Consider the following 20,797-nt stretch of genomic DNA (forward strand, 5'->3'; position numbering starts at 1 on the left):
GCTCTAGGGAAGCAGTATCAGCACGACTGAGTGTCCAGGAGTTGGTCTTCATGATCCTTGTGGGTCCTTTCCAACTCAGGATGTTCCATCAAACTCTTGGATTTAATGGGTAAGGGTGGTGATGGTGTCTGGTGCCTGTCCTCGGTGCTGGCAGGGACCTCAAGCACTATCATTACCTCTCTGTCCTGATGTTGGTGGCTCTTACGAAGCCTGAGCTGGCAGGGTCGTGTCATCCCATGTGACTCTTCACATGTGGTTTGAAGAAGCAGTGTGATTTCTATCTGCTCTATTTTGGGAGGTGGGTGTGGGAAGTGTTGTAAAGCTGTGTCCCGAGCAGGCTCAGAAACCACCACAGGCTGAGATTTTTTTGTAACATCTTAGAGGCTGGTACCAGTAGGTGTCTTAGGGTTGTCCTGGCCCTTGTAGGAAAGATTCCTTTCTCCCTGGTGTCAATCCACCTGTGCTCCCATTAAATTCCCGCATTAATTCCTGGATGCATTTTGTCTCGTGAGGAGTGGCTGGGTTGGGTCAGAGCAATGCAGAGGGGTTGCATTTCCATTGTTCATACTTCCACAGCCCTTCGGCCCCTCTCTTTTGGGATGGGTCCTCTCTGCAGGCAGAGGAGATGCTCTCTGCTCCTTACCTTCCTCCTTGCATTCCCAGCCTTGGCCTGGAGTGTTTTGCTATGAAGTTCAAGACATCTCTGTTTCTGGGGAGGTTTAATTTAAAACCAGCCCTAGGAGGTCACAGGACATCCTAGAAACAAGTGGGACATCTACAGCTTCCCTGGGCAGCCTGTGCTGGTGCCTCACCACCCTCACAGGGAAGAATTTTTTTCCTAATATCTGAGCCTACTCCCTTTCAGTTTAAAGCCTCCTCCCTTATCCTTATTGTGTCACTACATGCTCTTGTAAATAGTCTTGTGCCGTCTTTCCTGTTAATTCCCTTCGGGTACTGGAGGGCTGCAATGAGGTCACCCCAAAGCCTTCTCTTTTCCAGGCTCAACAATTCCAATTCTCCCAGCCTTTCCTCATGGGAGGGGTGCTCCATCCTTCTGATCAACTTGGTGGCCTCCTCACTCCAGAGGTGAAGAAACATCTTGGCTGTGTCACAGCGTCGTGGGGAGAGAGACAATAAATACCCAGATACTGCAAGTGCTGTTCACCTGCGTGTTCATTTCTCCTACTGAGCAAATGCCTTCCATAGAACTCCCTTTCCTGGGGCAAAGATAAGTCTCTGGTTTGCATCTAACAGCGTGGCTGACGGCCCGTGTTCCTGTGTCCAAACGAGCAAGCTCAGCCGCTTCTGTGGCGGCTGTGAGCCGGCCGGAGGCTTTGCCCGGTGTCCGCGGTGTCCGGCCCTGCCCGGCCCTGGCCCCTCTGGCCCGCTGCCCTCAGAGCCGGAGCGCGCCGGGCCGGGCTGAGGGCGCGCCCGTGTGGCCGAGCGCCGCCGCTGAGGGCCCTGCCCGGCTTCCCCGGCCCTGCCCGGCTTCCCCGGCCCTGCCTGGTCCTGCCCGGCCCTGCCCGGCTTCCCCGGCCCTGCCCGGCTTCCCCGGCCCTGCCCGGTCCTGCCCGGCTTCCCCGGCCCTGCCCGGCCCACTGCCGAGGCAGAGTTCAGCTGCTGGGCACGGCATGCGCGGTGTGGGACCCCCGAGCGCAGCCCGGGCCTTGCACAGCCCGCTGCTGTGCTGGGGCTGCGGGTGGGAGAGCGGGTCCCTGCGCCTCCGTCGTTCTAAACGCGCTCCCTGCCCTTCCTGAGCCACTTTTGTAAAGTAAGTGAGGGTGTTTTTAAAGATGATGCTGTAAGCCATCTTGATCTGTAAGCACAATGTCTGCTGTATCTCTTAGTTCATTCGTCACCTTTTCCGTCACAGCCTCTTCTAAAGATATTTCAGTATGTTTGTATCTCACAGTTACATCCACTCCGTACGCTTGGTTTTCTTTCAGGTCCTGTTCACGTAACTACTACTTCTTATATGTGCGGTTTCTGGAACACTACCTAGGCTTTCTTTTTAGCTTCCTTGGTTAACGTTTTGCAGATGTAGTTTTACCTTTTAAATCTCACAGTGGGATGTGTTTTTTCAGGACCAGGGTCATGCTGTCTGTCCTGTAGTGACAGGAGGATGGTCACACCAGCCTCACCACTGAATGCACCTTGGAGCAGCTCCGTCTGTGCCTCTGAAACCAGAGTAGAAGTCTGTCACAAGTCTCAGAGTGCCCATGGGTTGAGTGACCTGTGCAGAAGCAGCTACCAAAACAGCTCCTGGGGGCTGGTCCTCAGCTCCACATGCACCTCTTGGCAGCACAGGCAGAAGACCACCAGCTCCAGGTTCTCCTTAGTGCACCAGATGAGTTTGCCTTCCAAGAGGCCGATGGAAGTGGGGTCTGTCCAAATGCTCAGTTCCTGCACCAGTCCCACAAAAAAAAAAAATAAAAGAAAAAAAAAATTTGCGAAGAACATTCAGCGAGCAGGAGCAGTGCCTGGGCACTTCTACGGTGCCTGCCCTATCTGCCCATCCCCTGCCTGCTTCTCATTTGGATTCAGACTCATGCTGGAGTGGTCCCAAAGGAACGTTTCTGCTCTGCCATCATCCTCAAGTAAGAAATGCACCTCTTTCCCCAAGAGGGAAATGTTGATGGTCATCTTCTTGCATCTGCTGGGACAGTTCTGTGTATTGTATCTGTCCATAAAAAGGGAAAAGGCTGCAGAGGAGATTGTTGCTTTTAGCACACATTGAGGAAAACACTGTGTGCTGGCAGCAGGAGGTGGAACTGGAAAACCACAGCCTAACAAACAAATGAGGAAAAAGGATCCCAGTCAGGGGCATGGGGCACAGTATGTGTGCTCATCCTTGCATTACTTTGATGCCCCTGTACTTGGTGCCTCCATATCAGGAGCCTGATGATGTACAGGCCACTTCAAGAGAGTTTTGCACAAAAAAAATTGAACAGTGCCTGTCAAAATAACGGTACACCAGGCACGTGCATTCTTTCCCTTCCTTTCTTGGGTTGCCTTCCCTGCAGGGAAGGCTTTCTCTATAGAAAGGCTTTTGAAAAGATGATTTTTAAAATAGTTTAGCTTATCTCTTTCAGAAAAGTCATGAGACTGCCTTAGATTTCATGGGTTAGCTCAAACTCTGGGGGAAAGGAAATAGGGTCAGTTCCCAAGAAGAATGCAAAACAACAACAGACCCATCTCTCAGGTGTGGAACTGAATTTGGGATGAAAGGGTTAAAGGGGCAAACAGAAATCCCAGCCTATGCATCAGCCTGGCTAAAGATCCTCTTCAGTTTTTAAATTATTTTGATTTAATGTTTCTGGGTTGTCAAAATACCCCTAGCCCTCCAGAGCTCCCATGGAGAAAATAACTTAATTTCAAATGTCATTAAAAGCAAAAAAAAAAAAAAAAAGGAGAGCAGCATTAAAAATAGAAATATACCAGCAGTTACAACAACATTTTTAGGCAGACTTTATCCAGCAGTGAGGATGCAATGTAATTACAGGAAATGCAATTCCCACTGTGATTTCTCTGCAGGTTCCCCTCTGACACAAACATAGTGGCAGGCCAAATCATAAAATCTGAGCAGTATTACAGATTAGTGAAAGGTTGACATGTACTGGGTTGCATAGCAACATTTTGGTAGCGTGGGGCGGGGGGCTACAGGGGTGGCTTCTGTGAGAAGCTGCCAGAATCCTCCCCAATGTCTGACAGAGCCAATACCAGGTGTCTCCAAGATGGAACCACCACTGGTCAAGGCCCAGATTATGGTAATGTCACAGGAGGAGAAGCTGGCTGGCCAGGATACAATCCAAAGACGTCACTTTTTCTACTAGAAAGCAATTTCTCTGGAAGACATTTCAGTGACTAGAGAGTGAAGAGGAAAAAATGTCTTGAACAGTTGAAAGGAAAAAAAAAAAAAAAATCTAAGCACACAAGAGTCTTGTCCAGACAGGGAAAAAAAACATCTTTCTCACCTGGCCAAAATAAATGTGTGTGTCTGACAGATGCTGTGAGGCTCTGCTGCTGGGCTCCAGCAAGGTTAGAGGGATGGATGCTTCAGTTCTACTGATCTCACCTTCCTCAGTCTCGATACCCAATTCCCTTGGTGTCAGACTGAATTAGTTTATTCTGATCACTTAGAATACCAACAGTGCTTAATGTGGACCAGAAATAATATCTGACATGCTGCCCTTCTGCTGGGCTCTTGATGAGCAATTTGAGGTGTTAATAGCTTGGAGACCATCTTCATTTGCAGCTCTGCCATGCACAATCACATGGTGGCTGCTGAGGGACCCAGAGAAAATACATTGCTGCTTAATTAACATGCAGAGCAGAACAGGGAGCTGTCACAGCATCCCCAGCAGGAAAGAGCCAGCAGCGGGGCCATGCCAAGCCCTTTGGAGCAGAGGCTGCTCTCCTGCCAGACGCTTGGGACCCTCAGCTGCCACCAACTCCACAGATTCAGGTGACTCAGCATCAGGAGGAGCAAGTGCCTGCAGGCTCGGGTCCAGCAAAGCCAATTGAGGGGGGAGATGGGGTGATTAAAAGCTGAACACTGATTCAGCATTCCCATTTCCAAAAACCTAAATTGGTCCTAAAATATGGGAGTACAAAGAAACAGGCAAGCGGCCAACAAGTGACCCCAGAGGAAATGAATTCCTTGCAGACTTCACTGGAATGTGCTTATTTCTCTGTTATTGTAAAATATATGCATTGTTCTAGCATCAAAATTAGATTTCCCCTTTAGGTTGCAATTAAACCCTAATCTAATTTGGCAGAAGATAACAGGGACCTCGAAGCAGAGCTAACAGCCCTGCTCCTTCTCCTGCACCTCCCTCCACCTGCTTTTGGCAACTTTTCTCAGCATTCCAGGGTCTGCTCATGAAGGTGCTGTGCATCAAGAAGGGCCACGCAAAACTTGTTGGGATAAGAGCCCGCTGGATATGGGTCTGCAGGTGGGAGAGCAGGTCACTGTGGCAGAGCAATCTTGAATGCCCTCCCCACCCTTCCTGAGGCACTTTGTAAAGTAGGTGAGGGTGGTTTTAGACATGAGACTCTTTTTTAATCTGTAAGCACAATGTCAGACTGCTTGGCATGAGATGATCTGAGGCATTAGCTGCTATTAGATAGAGCAGAGCAGAAAAATGAGGGTGATAGTTTGTCTAAATGGTCATGAAGGCAGGGCAACTGGAAGTGTCTGAGATGTGCCACAGCTGATCTGGGGCTTTCCAAGGACAGTGGCTTAGATGAAGCAGTTTCTGTGCCAGCAAGTCAGCAGTCATGATTTTTTCCCTGTTCCCGTAAAATGAGGTGATCCTGGCTGATTCCCTAGAGTGTATTAAGCTATTTTATGCTAAGGGAGTGATTGTAGCCCTTATCCAAGAGAAGCCCTGTTGCTCTGCCCTTGGACCTCTATAGTGGAACTCTGACCTGGCCTCCCCCAACCCTTAAGTGGCTGAATTGGAACAAGGGAAGTCAGCTTTCTGCCCTAATAAGCAATTCCCTTTTTAATGTCCTTGGAAATAATCTTTACTGATGGTGGTGTTGATTTATTTTTGCCTTCTTGCTTTTGTACTGTTTTCATGCTGTGCTTCTGCTTGTTGCATATGTCTCGTATCACTGCAGCCAGGGGATTTGCCATGTCTCATCTGGTGCCTCATTATTTACCTGCTGTACTGCATGATTCAATTAAGTGAAATGACTTTAAAGTGTTGTTCTGGAAGGCTCTGTCTCTTTGAAGCAGATTCCTCTTGTGAATGGCCCTAAATCAGCTGGGAGGGAGAGGGGTGAGGGGGCCTTTGTTGTGGGGTACAGGAGCACCTGCCAGAGAAAACACAGAGGGTGTTTTGCTGCATTGCTTGCTTAGTGGGAAATGGGTCAGTGCCAGCTGAAATGATTTCTGTGCCTCTCCTGCAGCCTCTTAGAACTAAAGCCAAAAGTCTGAGCTTCACTATCAGTGGAGAGGGGGCATCAGTCTTGGGTGACGGTCCTGTGCCCAGGCCTTCATAATGTAGAGAGGACCCTGAGCTTCAGGAGGCACCTGCTGGTGATTCAGAGAAACTCCCCCTGGCCCTTTGTAACGATGGCATCCAACCTGTCCGTGTGGGGACCTGCTCAGGGAGTGTTTTGGTCTGGGAGCCATGAAGGAAAGGTCTCCCAAAAATACGGCAGACCTGGGAACAGCTGTCAGAAATTCTTTTTGAGCAAATGACTGAGTTCTGCTCTCCAGGAAGGGAGTTCTTCTTGGAAATGTGATTTTCTGACTGGGCTGTCCTCTTCAGCTAAACACAGCACTGGAAAAGTGGTGGGGGGTTTTCTGCCGTGTCTCTCAACTCACATTTTGTTCTCAGGGGCATGTGTGATGTCCCAGTTTCATTAGATAGTATTTGATCCCTGTTTATTACATTTTAATTAAAATTGGTTGTGGTTTAATTACATTCTGCTCATTACGTTAAGTACTTTCCTTTTTCTGTCTGATTTGACTTGACCTTTGTGCTAAGTGCTGTGCTTGTAATGGGGAGACGTGCTGGGTTCCCCGTGCTGGGTTCCCTGTGCTGGACCAGTGGCACTGTGGTGACAATCCACGTGCCATCCTGTACTCACACCTGTGTCACTCTGCTCCCTGTTCCCTTTTCTCAGTTTATTTTGAGGACTTTTGTGGGGAAGATAAATTCATTAGCCATGAAGTGTGATCATCCAGAGAGGGAAAACATGTGCCCTGCTCTCCCCTTCACCAAGCAGCAGCCAAATGTTGGACATAGTTTTTCTTCCTTGGGCTTTCTGTCCCCCAAGCTTTTCTTGTGGACTCTTTGCAGGGTTTCCTCCTAGCAAGTTGTACAAAGCTTTTCTGTTCTTCTAGACATGGCAGGTTTAGTTGTGGGGGATTATCACCACATCAGTGGACTCTCTGAGGTCTTTGCTGCATGTGGGAAGATACCAGCCTGAACACAGGCAGCCCTTGAGCCATAGCCTGCCAGCAGAAGCCAAAATTCCTCTTTGGCTCAGCTTTCCATATGGCAGCAGCTGGCTGGAAGCAGATAGAATGAGAGTTGGGCATCAGCCCTGCAGAAAAGGCTCCATGGTATGGGAAGTGGCATCTTCTGTTCCTACTTTTCTCTATCAAACCTCAGATAAATCCACATTGAGGTCCCGATTCCTGGTACAGCTACTCACCACATCTGGCCCTTTCCTGTCAATCCTGCCCTTGCTAGTAATTCCTGTTCAGTCTGGACTCTCTGGTTCTCCCTAGGTACAACACATCCATGCTGGATGTGCCCAGGACTTCACAGGGACCTTGAAATTAGATGTCCTGGTTGTTCCAAATGAGGCCGTGAAACTCTGGTGTTGTGGGAAATTGGCCAATCGTTTTATTAAAAATCAACTACCAGGAATGGGGGGTTTGAGCTACACCAATCAAGGCTTCAAGTCATGGTCTGTTCTGGAGCCTCCTTTGGGGGGAAAGAAAGATTCCCCCCCATCTTTCCTCTTTCTTTCTCTCCGGCATTAGTCTTTAGAAAGCAATGCCATTGTCAAGGTTCTAATAACTCTTCAAGTGTAACTGTTTCCGAATCGTACAAAGTTGCAATATAAATGAAACTTACAAGAGTCGAAGGTCTACCTTTAAGCGTTTATAACACAACCTGTACAAAACCGTGGGAACTGCTTGAACCATACACAGTTACAAATTGAAATGAAACTTGTAGGTACATGCTTATATCCTTAAACTTCTCAACAAAAAAGTTCAGCTTCTCATGTCTATAACACTGGTGACCTTCGAAAGGCACTCTGTGAAGTGTGAGGTGGCCAGATATGCTGTCACAAGAGGGGGAATGTTTTGGACAGGAGACATTTAGCCAAGCACAGACAATCGGTCCGTGCCACCTGAAGCTGAAGGGTTGCAGCGCCAATATTCCCCTGCCTTGAGGCTCAGCCCTCGGCAACTGAGAAATGTCAAGGCATTCGATCCAAGTATTTCACTGGCACTTGAGGGAATTTTTTAATAGTTCTAGCTGGGAGCATTTAACAACATTTACCTGTATGTCTGTGAGAGTGCATTTGTGAGTTCAATTTAAACACAGATAATTGAGTTACTGTTGCGGTTATAGCAAAGTCTGTCGAATCACTTCGTAAATATTAAATTAATTAATGGTTAAGTGCTGCTAAACCCTCTTAGACATCAGCCTCCGCCCAGGACCGTGCCCGTGGCCCCTCGGGCTGTCCGGGAGGCGTCTCTCCCCTACCGACGCTCCCGTTAATGACCCCAGGGCTTAATGAGCCGGGAGTGCAGCGTGTCTCCGCGCCGCGCGGGGGCGCTGTGCGGCGGGGCGGGGTCACGTGCGCGCACCGCCCGCCGCGGTCACGTGTGCGCGCGTCCCGGTCGGGGTCACGTGGCCGCCGGTGGCGGCGGCGGGGCCATGAACGCGGAGCGGGACCTGTCGCCGCTGACGCCCGGCGTGGTGCGGGCGCTCACCGACAAGCTCTATGAGAAGAGGAAGGTGGCGGCCCTGGAGATAGAGAAGTGAGCGGCGGGAGCCGCCGGGAACCGGGATGGGCGGCGGGAATAAGGGCGGTGCCGGTACGGGCGGCCCCGGTGCTGGGGTCAGGGAGCCCGGCCCGGCGCCGCGGGAAGGGCGGGGAGAGGTGTTGCCGTGCTGGGGCTCCCTGCGGCCCCGGGGAGGCGGGAGCCGGCCCGTGATGCTCGGTGGGTCCGGCCGTACCCCGGGCGGCGGGAGGGAGCGGCCCGGCTGCCCGGTGGGAGCTGGGCACTGCGGGGGTGGCGGTGACCCCGCGACGTCCGGGGTACCGGGGCTGCTGGCCTGGCACCCTGCGGGCCCGGCAGCCCCGGGAGGGGTAAGGTGATAACAGTGACCCTGCCGGGGATAGCGCCGTGAGCGGTGCTCGGACAGGAGGGATCTGTCCCAGACCTGCTCCCTGTCTCTCAGCCCCATTCCACCGGGCACCGAAACTTATCCCGAGTGTGTCAGCTCCTGGGTGCCAGTGGGGACCCACTGGCTCCGGGTGCATCCCAGGAGCCCCTGACAGAAGGCTCATTCTGACGGTGGGTGCCTGGCGCAGTTGCACTGCCCTGTGCGAGCTGAATACATGAGTGGCATCACTGTAGGAATTCCTTGGAAATGTGCTGCAACACGTCCAGAGTCACGGTGCCATCCTGCCTCTCCCCTGAGGGCTCACCCAAACTTACGCTGTGCTGGATCCTGGCTAGAGGGATGGGAGGTGTTACTGTCACCCCTGGCCATCGGGTGTTGCCCGTGGTTTTTCTTGCACAGCTGCTGTTCCAGCAGGTCTGGGGCCTTCCTTTTGGAGCATCCCAGCAAAGATCTGCGGGCACCTTCTGGTGGGGCCATGCCCCCCTGATGTTGCTTGTACGTGTTCCCTTGCCTGTCTTCTCGCCCTCGCTGTGCTGGTCTGGGTGCTGTGCTTGGCCACAGCTTTCCCTGGGAAGGACTGTATCCTCCCTGGGCATTGCCTGAGAGCTCAGCTCCTGCAGGAGGTCTGAAACATCACCTCAGGGTGCAGCTCAGCACAGGGCTGGGAGTGATGGTCCAGGCTGGTGGGTGAGTTCTGGGTGGGAGATGTGGCCATGGTGAGCCTGCAAAGGGAGCAGTCAGGCACTCGGGGCAGTCAGTGACGTGGGATTGGAGTCGCTCTGCTGGGAGTTCAGTGAGGGATGTGGTGTGGGAACTCCTGCCTCGAACGTGGAGGGTGCTGCGTGAGAGGTCAGCAGAGAAAAATGGCACTTGGAACAGGGCTGAGTGTGTGCTCTGGTACAAACCCAAGCCAGCAAGCTCCTTCTGCTGTTTGGTGTGTTTGGTTTTCTCTCTTTGTTATAGGAATAATTTATTGTGGGTGGATTGCAGGGTGGGATTCTTTCAATGTCATCATAACTCCGGCCTCCTTCAGTGACCCCTTTGCTGCATTGTGATACTCTGTGCCTTACCCAAGCAGCTCTGCTCCAGCTTACTGTGCCCCGGGATTAAGGGTATGTGCTAGCCTTACAACAGCCAAAGTCTGCTTTGGGATCAGGCAATTCACCTGATCAAGCTGGAAGTACAACTTGGGAAGAGTGTGAGGAGGAAAAAGGCGAGGGCCAACCTTTTCTACAGATTTCACAGGTTTAGTTCATCTAAAACCCGTCACAGAATGGCCCCAGCAGCATCACTTCCATGTCTGTGGCATCAAGCCAGGAGGGACTTGCTGCCTCTACTCAGGAGCCTCCTTCTTCAGCTGATAATGCAGGAGCAGCTCCTGCTGCTTGCAGGCTCTGATGCTGCATTTTTTCCCTCATTAATTAAATCTTGAGTCCTTTAAATTCATGAAGGAAGTCGGTAAACTTATTCCTCTTTAAACAAAGCTACACCTTGTGAAATGTAGGCAGTAAAGTTATATCACCCCAGTGGTCTGTGTTGCTCCAGCTCAGCGTGTTTCCCTTCTTGGAGCAGGACTGGAAATGGAGCCATTATCCCTAAAGTAGCAGTCTGTGGGTGTGGATTGGGCTGTAACTGTTGGAGAGCTTGGCTTTGGAGAGTGAGGGAGGGGCTGCCGTGTGTCCCCAGGGCAAAAGGGAGCAGCTGCTTTGCACAGAGCAAGATGAGAGTAGAGCTGGTGTCTGTAAATTTGGGAAGGAAAAGTTCATAAGCATCTTGTGTAATGGTTTTCTTGGATTATAAAGTGCATGAATGGCCAGTGGCACCTGTTCGGGAGTGCGAGATTCATACAGTGCCAAAGAAACGCTTTATGGAATTAGGCAGTGAAAGCTTTTGCACCTTTTTTGTCAGTTAAGGTAAAGATGATTACTTAGACAGAGTTTCCAAGGTGCCTAAGTCTGCATTATGGATAGAAATGCAGGCAAAAAGGAGGAAAAGAGCACTGCATTGGCCGGGAATCGAACCCGGGCCTCCCGCGTGGCAGGCGAGAATTCTACCACTGAACCACCAATGCTCCAGCTGCCTGCACAGCTGCCTGCACAGCTGCCTGGCCAAGGGCTCTGCCAACAGAAAACTGAGGCTGAAGAGCTGTGTGGGCAGGATGGGACCTGGAAGCAGTTCTGTAGGCAGGAGCAGGGATATGGATCACTTCATCCACAGCTTATGTGTTAATTATCTCTGGATAATGAGCTGCAAGTTCCTGGGGAGAAGCAGGTGTTGTATATGCAAACTGTGATGGCTTTTTGTTAAATCTTGGGCTGTTTAAGAATATATTGAAGTATACTGTTAGTACTAAAGTTAAATATATGAGATATTAACTGGAGCACTCTCTGGGTGGCTGGAAGGGTTCAAAACCATGGCACTGTGTGTAGGCCTGGTGGGCAGCAGTTCACTGCCAAGCCACCAGCACTCCAGGTGCATGCTGAGCTCACATCCTGTGCCATGCTGGCGGTAAATGACCCCGATAACCTGCCCTGTTGGTGTTTGAAGACCTGGTAACTTCTCTGCAAGCACACAGCTACACTGGGTTGGCCCTTGAGAGCCAACATCCTGGGCTCAGAGTTTGTGAACACTGTAGGAGGCTGCAGGCTGGAGCAGCAGGAGGGTAGGGAGCTTCGGGATGTGAGTGGGGAGGAGGGAAGAGCTCTGGTTTCACTTTTGAGTTCCTTCAGCATTCCTCATTTCAGTACTGTTTTCTCTGGGGCTTGTTGTGGCTGAAAGTCCCTGTCTCTATCACCAAGCCCCTCAGCATTTGTATCAGGCAGAACCTAAACCTCCCTGTGTGCCTCCCCCTCCTCTCCCCAGGCTGGTGCGAGAGTTTGTGGCTCAGAACAACACATCCCAGATCAAACACGTGATCCAGATCCTGTCACAGGAGTTTGCACTCTCCCAGCACCCCCACAGCCGGAAAGGGGGACTCATTGGCCTCGCTGCTTGCTCCATTGCCCTGGGCAAGGTAGGTGTGATGGGGTTTTTGGCTTGTGCAGGTTGTGGTGAGAGAGTAGCAGCTCCTCTTGGGTCATTGTGATGGGAAGACTCGGGCTGGTGGCCCCACAGCTCCCCAACTCCCTCCCTGCATTGCAGCCTACAACTGTCTCATGTTGGAGTGTTCCCAGCACACCCAGCCACACCGTGTGGACCCAGGTGCACTTTCTGGCCAGGGTTACATCTTGACAGCTGCCTAGGTGTGGTTAAAGGGCTTCTGTCTCTCTTCAGTCTCCAGCAGTAGGACTAGACTCAGCAGGTTGGGTGCTAGTTTCTGTTAAAAGAGCTAACAAGAGTTGCAGCCCTTCCATCTCCTGCTGTGCACTGCTGACACTGGCCCACACAGAAATCCCTGTGGCAGGAGATGAGGCAGATGCCCAGCAAACCTGATCACTTCTCACTGTACCTGCATAACAAAATTCAATAAGAATTCAAAATTTGTTAGTAAATCCTGCCCAGTGTAGGTGCACTAAGGCCATCACAGGCCTGAGTATCTGCAGTATGTTCCATGGCAGTGCCACTCTCTGTGACATGGTCCTCAGCTAACCAGTGTCCTCGTGCCCCCCAGGACTCTGGGCTGTACCTGAAGGAGCTCATCGAGCCAGTGCTGACGTGTTTCAATGATGCTGACAGTCGGCTGCGGTACTACGCCTGTGAGGCTCTCTACAACATTGTCAAGGTGGCCAGGGGCTCTGTCCTCCCACACTTCAACGTGCTCTTTGATGGCCTCAGCAAGGTAAAAAGCTTCCTCTTAACCCCCATGTGCTTTTCGAGGACTAGTCCTCATCATATCCAAGCCAAACCGAGTTGTCCAAGGTTTTCTTTTCCAAGCAAACTGGTTTACTTTGACCCAGACAGGTCTGAAGGACAGAATCACAGAATATTCTGAGTTGGAAGGGACCCAAAAGGATCAGCAAAATGAGCAGTTTCTACACAGTAGCCACTGATACTGTGGGTATGAAGTTGACTGTAAGATACCTTGTTCTCTGTCCTCACCTCCAGGATGTATTCTCCTGCTCCTTGTTGAATGGTATTAGAAAATGAGGCTGAGAGACCTGCTGCAGGCAAGGTGGCTCTGCAGCACTTTGGCTGTGTTGGGTCTGTAGTGTCAAAACTCTGTCTGTGTGTGTCTGCCTTTGCAGATTTTCATGGTAACCTGCATTTCTCTGTTCTTTGAGAGTGTGACTGCTGGCCCATGAATACCTGCATAGCTGGGGGAGGTGTTGTATGCTTGATCTCCCTCTTGAGAAGTCTCTCAGGAAAATTTTTTGGAGCCTAATGAGAAGTTGGAGATCAAGGGACTCATGTATGTCTGTCCCTGTATTGTCAAAGGGGAGTACCAGTCCTGTGAGCCTATTGGGAGCTGTGCTGCAGAGCAGGGAGCAGGCCTGGGACCCACTGTGCAATGTGTCTTTGTTTCTGTCTTTCACAGCTGGCTGCTGATCCTGACCCAAATGTCAAAAGTGGCTCTGAGCTCCTTGATCGACTCCTCAAGGTAGTTTTGCTCTCCATCTGAGAGTCCTCAGTGCAAGCTGAAGCTGTGTCCTGGCTGGGGACATCAGTCCCCGAGGCTGCAGCTGCTAAAGTGATCCCACCTCAGTCCTGTGGCTGCTGTCAAAACATTTCTTCTCTCACTGACTGCAGCCTCTTCAGTCAAGGCTGTGGTAGCCTTCTCAGGCAGCTGGATGGAGGGGCTGGTGGGTTATGGCAGTGCCAGGTGTGCATTCAGCTCGTGGGAGCTGGAGGAAGCAAGGTTTGAGTCTGAGGGTTGCAGTGCTGTGCCAGGCAGCAGGAGGGCTGTTCCTCTGCTCTCCCTCCCTTGCCTAAGGGAGTCAGAATGGGAGTGGAGCTGCTGCTGCTGCTTCAGGGTGTGGGCTTGGTTCCCATTCTTGCTCTGCCTGCTGACAGGCTTTTACTGCCACACACTTCCCAGTTCCTTTTCTGCCATTGTTCAGAGGTGAGCAGCTTCCTACTAGGTCCTGCCCTTGCTTCTTGTTATCACAGCAGTTAACCCAGTCTCCTGCTGTTGGGAGATCTGCTCCGCTGCACCAGGCTATGCAGCAAAATCCACCAAGCGTGTGGAAAGAGCTGTAAAGGGAAGTCAGGGGACTCTCCCACCCCAATCCACGTGGCTACATCAGAAGTGCTTGCTCATGTGTGCAGCACAGCACTGAGGCATGAATCAGAGAAGCTTCCCATCTTCCTGTTCTGCCAGGCTGGCACAGCAGGCAGGAGCATCCCTCTCTGGGTCCTGCTCAGCTTTAGCCTCTGCCTGAGGGGGATTGCCAGCTCATTGCCTGGGTGAACTGCATGATTCCTTCTCCCCAGGCCTCCTGACCTGCAGTCTCGTGCTTATCATCTTTTTCCTGTCACGTGGCTCAAAAAGACTGAGTTAGGGCTGCTGCATGGATGCATGCTGGCAATCATTGTAACACCCTCTGCTTGGGCTCTGCAGGATATCGTGACAGAGAGTAACCAGTTCGACCTGGTCGGCTTCATCCCACTGCTGCGTGAGAGGATTTACTCCAACAACCAGTACGCCCGCCAGTTCATCATATCCTGGGTAGGTGCACGGGGTGCCACGTGTGTCCAGGCAAACTGCAGATATCCACGGCAATGTGTGAGCTCAGGCACCTGGATTTATTTAGGCAGATTTTTTTAAGTCAGCAGAGTTTTTTACCTGCTTCTTTGAAAGGCCTGCTCCCTGTCACCTTGTTGCACTGTGCTTCTGCCAAGCTGTTCAGGACATTGAACACCAAGTTAGAAAGTACACTTAAAGTGCTGCTTGTGTAAATAGACATACTGTGCTCTAGAGGTTATGGTCTCCCATACTAGGCTGCTTTCCATAATGCAGAGGTGATGGAGAGATGTTGCTCTCCAGGAGGCAAGGGATCCCCACTTGCTCTTTCCTTTCTGTGCAAAGCAGGAACTCTTGGTGCCTGGCTGGAGTCTGGGGAGATGTGTTCCCCTGTATCTCTCTCTCAGCCATACTGTTGCCATCCCAGGTCTGTCTGGATGAGTTTTGGCAGTCATTCTTGATCCCTGCTTTGTTTTGCAGAGCTGTGATTGGAAATGTAGCGTTGCTGCAGGCTGATTGCTTGCTTGCTGTGCTAGTTCAGCTACTTCCCAAGATGGGTAACTCCACAGTGTCCTCTTTTCCTTCCCCCTATCCCACACAGCTCAGCTCTGAATTCCTCAGCATCCTGCCAGATTTGGGCTGGTGATGTTAGTTGGTGTCTTGAAAACTCACCTCTTCTTTCCTCCCTGATCTAGATCCTGGTCTTAGAGTCCGTGCCTGATATCAACCTCTTGGATTACCTTCCAGAAATCCTAGATGGACTCTTCCAGATCCTGGGAGACAACAGCAAGGAGATACGGAAAATGTGAGTGTGGAGGCTGGCTGGTTGTGAGGGCTGTATCATATTTGCTGTTCACCCTTCATTTTTCTATTGGTTTTCAACTCGTGTGTAATTGCAGTGAAGTTCCATCTGTGTGGTGGGAGACAAATTGGCTTGGCAGTGGATAAAGTGTCCTTGACAAGGGGCCTCCCCCATCCCATGGCCTTGGAGGATGCCATACTCTCTACTGGGGTGCAGACTATTTTGGCTTGGTTGAGTTGTTGCTTTCCCAGCACACAGCTTCAGAGCCACAGAGGCTCGTGTGTGGTTCTGGGATGGGCATGAGCTTCCTGAAGAAACTTGCAGCATAAGAGCCTTTCTTGGCAAGGCATCTCGTGGGTGGAGAGGAGAAACAAGGATTGGGAGCTTTCTCCACAGACGCACTGCTGGTCCCAAGACAGAGGCATTTTGAAGTGCAGGAATGTCTGCATGTTTTCAGGGAGGTCAAAGGATCTTGGCATTTTGTGCTAGGAGAGAGTGGCTGGACTGGTTTTGTAGTGCATAAGTAAGTGGTGAGACTAGCCTGGGTCTATGCTGCTGCAAAGCCTTTCTGGATTGTCACTATATCTTTTGTTTCCTAGCATCCACATGTCAAGGAGCAAACTCTGAAAGCTTTGGATACCACCTGTCCCACTACTCCTCGTCCCAGGCACCTCCATATCCACAGAACCTGGGTGGCTGTGGGGGAGTTGTGGAAGCTGTGGGGGGCTCTGGGCTGCCATCACCTCTGTCCTTGCACTGTGTGTCCTGTGTGCAGTCTCTGCTTGGGGCAGGGTGAGCTTGTCAGCCTCATTTTTCCTGCCCCTGCCTCTGTGCAGAGACACTTCTGCTGTGCTACCAGCATCCTTCCATGTGCACCTGGAGAAGATAGTCTCCATAAATTCTCCCTAATTGCACTGTCTAAGGTAACTTGAGTGCTGATCAGCTATTCTGCCTCTCCACAGGTGTGAGGTGGCTCTTGGGGAGTTCCTCAAGGAGATCAAGAAGAATCCCTCCAGTGTGAAGTTTGCAGAAATGGCCAATATCCTGGTGATCCACTGCCAGGCAGCAGGTGAGTGCACAGCACCAGGCAGTAGCACTAGCCTCCTGGTTTGTGATGCCAGTTGTAGATTCAGGCCAGGAATTTTCCAGCAGGCTGTTTGCCTTTTTTTTTGTCACTGTTCATGGAAATCCCGCTGAAAGGAGGGAACAGGCAGCTCTCCTGTAGCTGGCACAACTGCTTTTGTACTGCAGATCCCTCAGCCACAACACAGGTCTTCATCCTCCAAAATGGAGGGGCCTTAAAAATATTTGGCACCTGTGTATATCCAGCACTTCTAGGAGGATCTCTTTAAGGTCTTATGTAACCTCTGGTGGCACTTGGTGCATAGGTCAGAGAGTTAAGGATGTGTGTGGACTTTGTGCCAGTGCTGCACTATAGCTCCTATGGGTCTGCTGTGTAGGCAGTGGCAGAGGGTTACAGCTGCAGCTGGATCTGTTTTCCTGCCAAGGGTCTTGTTCCCAAGTTCTGCTCATCGGGCTCTTTGAATGTTGCTGAATGGGAGTGGGTTTCCTGGGAGATAGAAAAGTATAGGTAGACTGAGACTGGTTGCTCTTGATTAAACTAACTCCCAATGAATTTACACTGTTTAAGCTTAAAACCTGGCCTTGGATCAGCAGAGTGTCGTGGCAATGGTGCCTTTTCCAGAATTTAGGGTGATTGTTAAAACCCCGGCTCTAGGAATGATGCTTGACCCAGACACACAGCTGCAATGGGTGTGACTGAAGAAATATCCTTATGTATTGAGAAGCTTGATAGAATACTTGTAAATGAAACCTGCATTATGGGTTGAACTGGATTAACTGAAACGTGTTGATTGTGTTTAATCTCAAGCTCACTGGAGGTTCAGGTCTTACTCATCTCCTCTGGGACTAAACTGTCTCAGGTGGGGGTCTCTTGGTATGAAGCAGAGGCAGCTCCTTGCTTGCAGGTGGTCCTTGGCTTGTGGAGCCAGTGCTGCCTTTTTCCTCACCTTTGCATGTCCCATGTCTTCCAGATGACCTGATCCAGCTGACAGCCATGTGCTGGATGCGGGAGTTCATCCAGCTGGCTGGCCGGGTGATGCTGCCTTACTCCTCAGGGATCCTGACCGCTGTTCTGCCGTGTCTCTCCTACGACGATCGCAAGAAGAGTATCCTTGTAACTCAGAGCTGCTCCCATTCCATTCCTGCTACAGCAACACGCAGGGAAGCTCCTGTTCCAGTGCCTGTTTCCTGCCCTTGGGGTGCAGGTCCAGTCAAAGTTCTCCCACCAAGTGCTGACACCCACACTGGCCCTTTGCACGTGAGGGGGCTTGCAGTAGCTGGGCTGGGGCAGCTCTGGTGGGGCTGCAGTGGCTCCTCTGTGGCCAGCACCTGCCCGTGTGTGGGACTGCATGTTCCTTACACTGCCTTCACTCAGACATCAAGGAGGTGGCGAACGTGTGCAACCAGAGCTTGATGAAGTTGGTCATCCCAGAGGATGATGAAATGGATGAGGCCAAGCCATCAATGACGATACCAGCAGAGCCCACCACAGAGGAGTCCCTCTCCAAGCCAGAGGCAGTGACCACTGGTGAGTCTCAGTTGGTCTGGGCCAGTAGAGGTGTAAGGAAGATCAAGAGAATGTTCTCTTGAGTTGGTTTGGTGTCCTGAAGCAGCTCAGAGTACTTGGGACCTCTGTGCTTTATTTGGAGACCTGTTGCACAGATGATCCTCTGCTGAGACAGACACACTTGTTGCAGGCTGCATGAGGGGGTCATTGCAATGACCTGGAGCCCGAGTGCTGCTGCACTGGTGCGTGCCCCAGTGAACATCCCCATCCTCTCACCAAGCTCCCCTTTAACTTAGTCATGGAGCTGACCTGAAAAAGATAATTTCTAGTTTGGAGGCAGGCATCATCACCCAACGAAGAGCTCAGAGAGCTGTGTTAGCTCTGGGAGAGCATCAGTAGGTGCATGGAGGATGTGTGTGGTGAGGAAGGGTAGAGAACCGAAGGTGAAGAATTTTGGATCCTTTCCAGGTTCATGGTACTCTCCAGACCATCTGGTAGGTATTGTCCCAGTCCTAAAATTTCCAGAACATAAAAGGGGAAAGATTGCAAGTGGGATGAGAGGCCTGAAGGAGGGTGGACGAGAAAAGAAACTAAGTTGTTCCCATGAATCAATGCTTGGGAACAGCAGTGATGTCAGCCCTCCAACATCCCTTGGATGCTGTTGTCCTGGCATGACTAAACGTTTCTTCTGGCACAACACATCTTTGTTGTCCAGGTGCATGAAATACATGTTTATGTTTAAATCACAAGGGCTCATTTGGATTCTTCTAAAACTGCACCTTCAGCCCAAGTGCTCTCTTGTAACACGCCCACTGGTGGCTTTTGGAAGATCCTGCCGTGAGAGGGAGCAGGAGGATGGGATTAAGAGTGAAGGATTTCCCTGTCCGACAGCAGCAGTGGAAGGCGGGGAAGCAGGGAGCTGCAGGGCAGGGTGCGGGCGGCAGCGGGGGCGCGGGCAGCAGCTGGGGTGGCAGGAGCAGGCCGCGGGTGCGGGGGTAGCTCGCAGGGCAGCATTGGTGGTTCAGTGGTAGAATTCTCGCCTGCCACGCGGGAGGCCCGGGTTCGATTCCCGGCCAATGCAACGTTCTTTTTCCTCCTTTTTTTTTTTTTTGTTTCTGTCCGTAACAGGGACCCAGGCACTACAGAATATCAGTCTAAATGAGCATCTTAGTCTTCAGTAAAGGTGCAAAAACTTTAATTTCCTAACTCTGTACAGGTTCTTTTACTAGAAGAGATAAACCAGAAAAATTTACTGCTGTAACACAGCAGCAAAACTCAATTATTCCTTATTTTCCCGAGAATACCTTCTTGTATTAAAATCTTATCACAGAAGAGCTTTAAAATATCAACAGAAAGCTTAACTGCTTTATTCTCAGCCCCTCTGGTGTCAAATTGCACTTTGAAGCAGACAAGATCAGATAAAATTATGATGCCTTTCTGTGAAAAACTCAGCTCTGTTCCTTGGGTATGCTGATGTGGTGATGTTGCTTGTGTGAGTAGAGGCTGTTGGCACAAGGGGGCACAAAGAGTCAAGTTCATCTTGTCATGCTTTGTCACCGTGCTTTTAAGACCCAGTTTTAGCACAGAGCAGAGGTTGGGAAGCTGTTTGAGTCACTTGGCTTCGACATACAGTCAGGCTATGACCTAGTGGAGATGTCCTGAGTTGGATTCTACCTTCACTGTGCATGTGGTGTATTTAGGTATTGAAATCAAGAGAGTCAAAGGCAGCTCTGCAGTTCTTTGAGAATGGTTGAAGCAATCAGCATGATGTGTCTGGGTCTCTGTAACAGAGGAGGGGACCCAGTTTGGGGCAGAGGTCTGAAGCTGTGCCCATCTGCATTTTGCTGGGTAAGTGCAGTTCTGTACCAGCTTGTCTGGCAGCAGAGAAGGGCCTGACAAGGAGTGTAAAAATGCTCACTCCAGGCAGAAGGGATCCCTTGGGTCCCTGGACTTTCAGACAATGACTGATGATGTCTTTGCAGAAGTCATGCAGCTCTCCAGCCTCCCAGTCCTGCTGTCTACCTTCCCCATCACCTCACTAGCTGTGTTTCCTATTTTTCTGCCCCCAGGTTCACTGGATGCATCTGGTGACTCCAGCAACAGTGGTGTCTTCACAGTAACCAGGTAGGGTCTGTTTGTTGCTTCACAGGGGCTTGAGAAGGGAAGGCTTCCCAAAGTACAGACAATGACTGACAGATGCTGGGCTGGGAGGCAGCTGGGGTCTCTTGGGTCCCAGTTGGGTGGATTACTGGGGATGATCTAGGAGCTTACTGCTTCTCTCTGATGTATTTGCACCAAAATGTCTTCTCTTTATGATGAATTTAGGTGTTTCTTCCCTGAGGAGACTGACCCTGTTCCATGGTGCTGTCTTGGCAGCCTACCACAGCACAGGTCTGTGGGGCTGGACCTAGGGCTGCACAGGTCTTGGCCTTCTGCCAGCCTTTTGTGGCATTTGTCAGCCTTGCACCAGTTCTGTGCCCAGCACCATCTCTCCTCAAATACCTTTCTTCCCATCCAGCTATCTGAACTGGGGGACAAATCCATCTGTTCTAATAGCTTTCCTTTCCTCCTGCTTCCTGCAGTTCCTTTACTCAGGGGTAGTGATTTCCAACACTTTCATTATGCTGATGCTTATTTTTATTTGTTGTTGTGATCCCCAAAATAGGATGCCTTGCTTTAGCTGCATCCTACCAGCGTGATGCCCATCACATTACGTCCCAGAGCAGTGCAAGCATCAGCTTTTCAGGTTGATGGTCTGTACTCTCTGTTCCTTTTTTGCATTTCTGCACAGCCCAGCTACTCCTTGGTCTTAATGACGCCCTTAATTTTTTTCTCTCTTTGAAGTACAGGTCATTTCATTTTGTCTTAGTTTTGAAAGACAGTTGTCTGCCAGGGGA

General features: G+C 50.8%; 1 protein-coding gene and 2 non-coding genes across 3 annotated transcripts in view; 2 read left to right on the top strand and 1 right to left on the bottom strand.

Moving 5' to 3' along the window:
• Positions 1–8,380: 8,380 nt before the first annotated feature.
• Positions 8,381–20,797, top strand: part of VAC14 (VAC14 component of PIKFYVE complex) — a 59,961-nt gene continuing 47,544 nt past the window's right edge. Inside the window, exons 1-10 of the mRNA XM_040075677.2 lie at positions 8,381–8,518; positions 11,751–11,901; positions 12,499–12,666; positions 13,363–13,425; positions 14,386–14,493; positions 15,204–15,313; positions 16,273–16,379; positions 17,365–17,499; positions 17,769–17,921; positions 19,970–20,024. Coding sequence (XP_039931611.1) covers positions 8,415–8,518; positions 11,751–11,901; positions 12,499–12,666; positions 13,363–13,425; positions 14,386–14,493; positions 15,204–15,313; positions 16,273–16,379; positions 17,365–17,499; positions 17,769–17,921; positions 19,970–20,024 — 1,154 coding nt within the window. The 5' untranslated portion in view covers positions 8,381–8,414. The remainder of the gene's footprint in view (positions 8,519–11,750; positions 11,902–12,498; positions 12,667–13,362; positions 13,426–14,385; positions 14,494–15,203; positions 15,314–16,272; positions 16,380–17,364; positions 17,500–17,768; positions 17,922–19,969; positions 20,025–20,797) is intronic.
• TRNAG-GCC (transfer RNA glycine (anticodon GCC)) lies at positions 10,889–10,959 on the bottom strand. The gene has a single exon. It is a non-coding gene; the product is annotated as a tRNA-Gly (tRNA).
• TRNAG-GCC (transfer RNA glycine (anticodon GCC)) lies at positions 18,911–18,981 on the top strand. The gene has a single exon. It is a non-coding gene; the product is annotated as a tRNA-Gly (tRNA).

Source organism: Hirundo rustica, chromosome 11 (assembly GCF_015227805.2).
Source record: "Hirundo rustica isolate bHirRus1 chromosome 11, bHirRus1.pri.v3, whole genome shotgun sequence".
Lineage (NCBI taxonomy): Eukaryota > Metazoa > Chordata > Aves > Passeriformes > Hirundinidae > Hirundo > Hirundo rustica.